We start from the raw sequence: 6,366 nt of genomic DNA, 5'->3' as shown, positions 1-6,366 counted from the left end.
ATCTGCTGTTGGTAGATAATTAATTTATATTATATTTATTTTAAAACCTAGTACTATTATATATTTAATAAAATAATAATTTATATTGAATAATAATAATAATAATATAGTTAGTAATTATCTTATTGAATAAAAATATAAATTATTTTATTCAATGTTTTTTTTAGCTTTTCTTTATATACTTTAAAATATGACTTTTAAAAAATTATGTTTAATTTGTATTTTCTTAATAATTTTTAAAAATTAAAATAATTTTAAATTCTTATGAATGCTTTTTTAGAAATAACTTTCAATCTATATTTTCATATTAATTGAATGACAAAATAATTTTGGAGTGTAAATAATGATATTATATTTAAACATACTCTACCAAAAAATGTGATTTCTGCAGCGCTTGATTGCACGATTTTAAAACCGCTGCTATAGATTTCCTTTGCCCGTGGTTTAAACCGCTAGTAATACTAGCGGTTTAAACCGCTGCTTATATGTGGTAAAATATGATTTATAGGCGTGGGCTGATCGCAGGTGACAACAAGAGCGCGATTGGAGTTGGGACGAGTTTGAGGAACGTATTGCAGATTGGTCCTATGCCAACACTCTGAGGCTGAATGGCCTTTCTTTGCACAAATTTGGCAGATTAGAGTAGCAGAGGATGAGGATCTTGAAGAATTTGAAACAGTGGATGATGCTCGGCCACGATTCTAACAATTATACATTTTAACTATTTTGTTCATGCTTCTAATGTATACTTCCTAACATTACCCACCTTATGTTTTGTGGCTAGGACATCATTATAATTTTTGCATTAGTAATTTTCTTTTGTTGGTTTAAACAAAATCTAATTGTGATTTAGTAGCTCACTTTTTAAAAAATATTTTAAGTTTTATTCTTGTTCCTTAAGTTTTGTGCTTGTTTTTGTTAGATCATTTGCTATTGTAAATTCAATTATAATAGTCATGAATTTCATATTCTAATTAATGTCTATCATGGATTCTCTGCTATGACATTCTCCTAGAGCCTACATATCCATTTAAACTTACCTACAACAACAATTAGTTGTCATTCTAGCTTCAACCTTAATGGCTTAACACTGATTAATCCTCCATTAACTAATGTTAAGCCATTAGTATACTATCTTTAATATTCGCTATTAATCCTCTTACATTGAATTTATCTACTCGTTTAATGGTTGCATTTTATTCCCTTCATTGTCATGCTTGAACCACAACTGTATTTTCTATTATATTATATTTAATAAATATCACTTTTCTTGATTAATTCTTTCTAATTTTGTGGAATATTCATCTTGATTTGACATTCTCATTCCTACTACGCTCAACTTTGATGTTAATGATATAATTATTTCCCCAACTCTCAAATTTATACAACATTGTCAATCTAAATTGAGGATTTTAAAAATTTACCCTTGAATGCCTAGGATGTTCTCTCACTCATGATTCTCTTTTGATGGTTCTCCATATTAAGCCATCTAGACATAATTCTAGAAGTTACAATATTACATTCTTATCTATTTAATCTTTCATTATAATAGATTCAAGATATTTGATCTTATCACACATTGTCATGACTTTTTATTTTAATGATACTGATTAGTTATTTTGAATACCATTTTAATTGAAATTGCATATTATACTCTCAATTTTTATTCAACTGATTCTAAATTATTAATATTTTCTCCTTTGATATAATTTTTAATTTGCTTAAGTGGATGTGTCATTGATTAGAATTATTCATATGCAAAATATGCATGAAGATGACTTATTTTGAATATCCTTTATAAGGATATCTATAACTAATATTAAAAAAATATAGGTAATCCGGAGAGGAATGCGTGAAGTAGCTAAACGAATAGAACAACAGTAGAGCAAACCAAATGGCAAATAAAAGGTTCGTATATCTTCCTCTGTTTTTGTATTCTTTAACAATACAACTATATATGTTCAAACTGTCTAAAGAGCTGGAAGTGGAAAAGCTAACAAAGCAAAAATCATACTAGCTGCTAGTAGATAACAGAAAGAGAAATTATAACAGTGGGGATTAAAATATTAAAGCATAAATGAAAAAGAGCAAGAGTGCAATAACATAACAGATGATATGATATTCCCTTATCAATTATGATGTACCGCGTCAGTTATTCCCCATAGGAGAGGACTGTTGTCTCGACAGAGGTTGAAATAGTGGCGTCGTTGGCTGGATAATACAAATGAAGATCGGTCAAGTTAAAGGTAGAAGCCGTGCCAAAGTCAGATGATAAATCGATGATATTGACATTATCATTAATTTTTTGCAATATGGGAAATTGACCAACTTTTCAACAACCCAATTTGGAGTAGACTCAAGGAGGTAGACGTTCTCGGCGAAGGCGCACCAAGACTAAGTCACCTGGTTTAAAAAAATTCTCCCGGTGGTGAGAGTCAGCAATTGTTTTATTATTTTCATTTGAAGAGAAGCGCTTGAGGCGGACGTCATGGAGCATTTGCGTAAAATGATCAACCACTTGAGCTGCGCTGTGGCTGTTACACTTGGGTAGAACAACGACATCAATAGCATGATTGGGTACCTTTGTGTAAACAACAAGGGTGAAGTGCCGGTTGATTGATTGGGCATGCTATTATTGACAAATTCGGCTTGGCTTACCAGTTCATCCCAAAGTCTGGGGTGCATTTAAACCAAACATCTTAACATATTTCTTAATGTACGGTTCACCGCCTCAGCTTGCCCATCCGATTTAGGGTGTCATGCAGAACTTAAATTGATGTCAGTTTTAAGCCTCTTCAACAATCCTCACGAGAAATGACTAATAAATTTAACATCGCAATATGATGTCAAGTTGCGTGGGATGCAATGTAAACCTCTGTCGAGACAGTAGAGTCCTCTATTGTGGGAGAGCTGATACGGTACATCATTAGTTAGAGGAATATCATACCATATGTTATGTTATTGCACTCTTACTCTTTTCGTTTATTCTTTAATAGTTTAACCCCCACTGCTATAATTTCTCTTTATGTTATCTGAGAATACAAAAATAGAGGACGATATACAAACCTTTTATTTGCCATTTGGTTTGCTCTGTTGTTGTTCTATTCGTTTAGCAACTTCACGCATTCCTCTCCCGATTACCTACATCACCGACCTCTACAATGAGCTACGCCAAAAGGCATCATCATCGCCGTCCTCTTCGTTCTCACTACCATAACCTTCATCTGCTACTTCAGCCCGAAGCGAACATTGAGACTAGGCTCAACGACACCACCCTCGAATCCTGGCCTAGCCTCACCTATATACGCCGAAGCCAAGCGTCAGGATCCGCAGGAGGCCACCGTCGGCAGCTACTTGATATGCCTCGTCGACTATGATGATGAGGAGGAGGAAGGGGAAGATCAACCATTGAGGATTTTACCTGATTGCGGTCATTTATTTTACGCCGTATATTTGGATCCCTGGCTACTGCAACATCGAACTTGTCTGTTATGCTGGTCGTCGGTGATGAATGTTGCCACATAGATGCCTTTGGCCGATGCAATTCCACTTCCGCTTGAAATTGACCAGGCGTAGGCGTAGATCCCAGCCATTTCGTCAAATGCATATTCCTTTAAATTTAACATCACCAAAATTTATAAAGAAGCATTCTAACAATCAAAACTAGTTAAAAAAACATCAATTAAAAAAAATTAAATATGAGCAAATACGCTAAATTAAATGAAATGCGTCAAATAATTTGAGGCTGAAAGAATATGCCATTTAATTTGGCGTATTATATAGAGAGGAGAGAGAGAGACAGTTGAGAGAGGGGGAGAGATGAGTGTTGACAGCGGGGAGAGAGAGGGGGAGGTGGCATCTGAGAGATAGAGATGGGAGGGGAGAGAGATCATGGCGTAGAGAGAGAGAGTTAAATAATTTGTAACTATTTAAATTAATATTTTAAATTAATTAAATATTTAAATTAGTATTTTAAGTGATTTAAGATATTTAACTATTATTTTTATTGATTTTTAAATATTTATTTATTCAACTCATTTTTTTAATTTTAATTTTTAGATATTTACTAATATTACTTAAATTTTATTTTTTAAATATAATGCATTCTATATGAACTGGTTGACACTTCCTCCTTTCTCGCCGCGGCAGCGCTGGCGCTAACATCGCCCTCCGTTGGGCCGCAGCAGGCGGTGGATGGAGAACATAATATTTATTAACTTATAATAACTTATAAAAACTTATAAATTTTCAGTACTAGGTTTTAAAATAAATATAATATAAATTAAATAAATAAATTTTTTTATAAATTATTATATTCAACTAAACTAATAAAGTGTTTTATATATTTAATTTAAATTATTAAATATATGTATTTTAATAATAAATATTGAATATTGTAATTTTAAATTACATAAATATTTTAAAATAATTAAAATATTTATTTAAATATTTTATTATCTTCTCTCTCTCTCGGTCTAGTGCCACATCTCTCTATTCGCTGTTAACTTTAATAATTCTCTTCCTCACGAGTTTCTCTCTTTAGGCGTGAGTAGAATACGTCAAATTAAATGACATTTTTTGTTGCGTCAAATTATTTAGCGCATTTTAGAAATCATCATTGAATATAGCGTATTTGCTCATATTTAAATTTTAATTATTTGATGCTCTTTTTACTAATTTTAATTATAATAATGTTTTTTATAAAATTTGACCTAAAAAAATTTGTATTCATTCCAAACTATTATTATCGCTACAGTATACAAATAATATTTATAAAAAGTTGAGCACCTTGAGTTATTGTTTCTAACAGTTTTTGCATTTCCAAATGCCTCAAGAACAGGATTTGACTGCACAATGATGTAAAAAAATAATAATAAATAAAGAGATATTTTTGCAACCCAAGGGAAAAGGAACATTATACAGGATAATATAATTTTACATATTGTGCTAACACTTATTAATAAATGTGCGGCAGCAGCTGAAGGAAGAACCATATAACACAAGGTTCTTGAGGTTAGATATCCGCACATTTATTAGTCAGTGTTGGCACAATATGTAAAACTATATTATGCTTTCATAATGTTTCTTTTTAGTTGGGTTGCAAAAATATCTCATTTTGTTATTTTTTTTATCATTGTGCAGTCAAATCCTGTTCTTGAGGCATTTGGAAATGCAAAAATTGTTGGAAACAATTTTTTATTATACTAATTTAATAGAGTAATTATAATTTGATCATTTTTAAATTATGTGGGATCATTTTGTAAATTTATTGTGGGTTTATTCCAGCTGAAAAATTATTTAATAAATTAATTTACTCATATTAGCTTAATTTTTTAGCTATTTCTCATTAATTATATTTATTGGTGTTCTATCTAATTTTCTATTATATTACATCTGACTGAGCAGTAAAAGTCAGAAATACCCTCACAATTTTATGTAATGTTCTATTTTAATAACCCTTAAACACCAAGCAATTAAAAGCTAAGGAGTTTTACTTGCTTAAGAAGCCAGATTAACTCGTAATTAATGTCACATAATCCAACCATTTCTAAAAGCTGGAGTTAAAAGTCTGAGAATCTCCAGATTTCTTTTTGTTTCCGTTAAGCCAAAAATACCCCTTCGATCCATCACGAGGCTGGTCGGGCAAGCGGACAACCCTCGTTAATCTCTAGAAGAGCAGGGGCTTATTCGGCCGCTCGTAATTGTTAAATTTCAACATAAAAGAAAAAAATAAAATGTATTTAATGCATTTGGGTCTTTTCCTTGCCCGTTCATGTGAAGGCGCAGGGCAAGTTAAGGAGACGAGAATCCAACAAGAGAGAACGAGAGATTCGTGCACACGACTACTACCGAGGGTTTCTTCCCTTGTTGCGATAGAGGAGGCGACAGTTCATAAGGCTTCTTCTTCTCGGTTTCCGGTTGCAGCCTCCTTCTCTTTCCTTTTCTGCCGCCGCTTGCGCTGTCGGTGTTGGGGGAGAGAAAGGGAGGTGAAGAGAAGGGACAGTTAGTTATTTTGTCGTGATCGAGCTTTGGATAGAAGTCGAGTTGAATCTAGAGGAAAAGAGGCGAAATACTTTATTTGTGTTGAGGAGAATCGCAGAGATTAGGCTTGGATCTTGAAATATAGCTGCGGTTTTGTTAGCTTCCTGTGTCCTGCATGGTCTAACGGGAAAGCGGATCGAGGGGACTCTGAGATCTTGAGTTTGATTCGGGGTTGAAATGGTATTGACTAACTTGTTTTGCAATGTTAATGCTCGACTTTGCATATGTTTTGATTTGGAGCTGGTGGACCAGGGGTTTTGTTGCTTATTGCGTAGAATCGGAGGGGTTAAAGATGGGAAATTGATCTTATTAGATTACGTAACT

The 6,366-nt window shown here is 32.9% G+C and overlaps 1 protein-coding gene across 1 annotated transcript in view; it reads left to right on the top strand.

Moving 5' to 3' along the window:
* Positions 1-5,754: 5,754 nt before the first annotated feature.
* Positions 5,755-6,366, top strand: part of LOC110115081 (myosin-6) — a 48,901-nt gene continuing 48,289 nt past the window's right edge. The window contains exon 1 of the mRNA XM_020848210.2: positions 5,755-6,222. Coding sequence (XP_020703869.1) covers positions 6,220-6,222 — 3 coding nt within the window. The 5' untranslated portion in view covers positions 5,755-6,219. The remainder of the gene's footprint in view (positions 6,223-6,366) is intronic.

The sequence above is a fragment of the Dendrobium catenatum genome, unplaced genomic scaffold (genome assembly GCF_001605985.2).
Source record: "Dendrobium catenatum unplaced genomic scaffold, ASM160598v2 fragScaff_scaffold_1338, whole genome shotgun sequence".
Lineage (NCBI taxonomy): Eukaryota > Viridiplantae > Streptophyta > Magnoliopsida > Asparagales > Orchidaceae > Dendrobium > Dendrobium catenatum.
The sequence above is the reverse complement of the archived record's forward strand: the minus strand, read 5'-3'. Positions and strand labels throughout refer to the sequence as shown.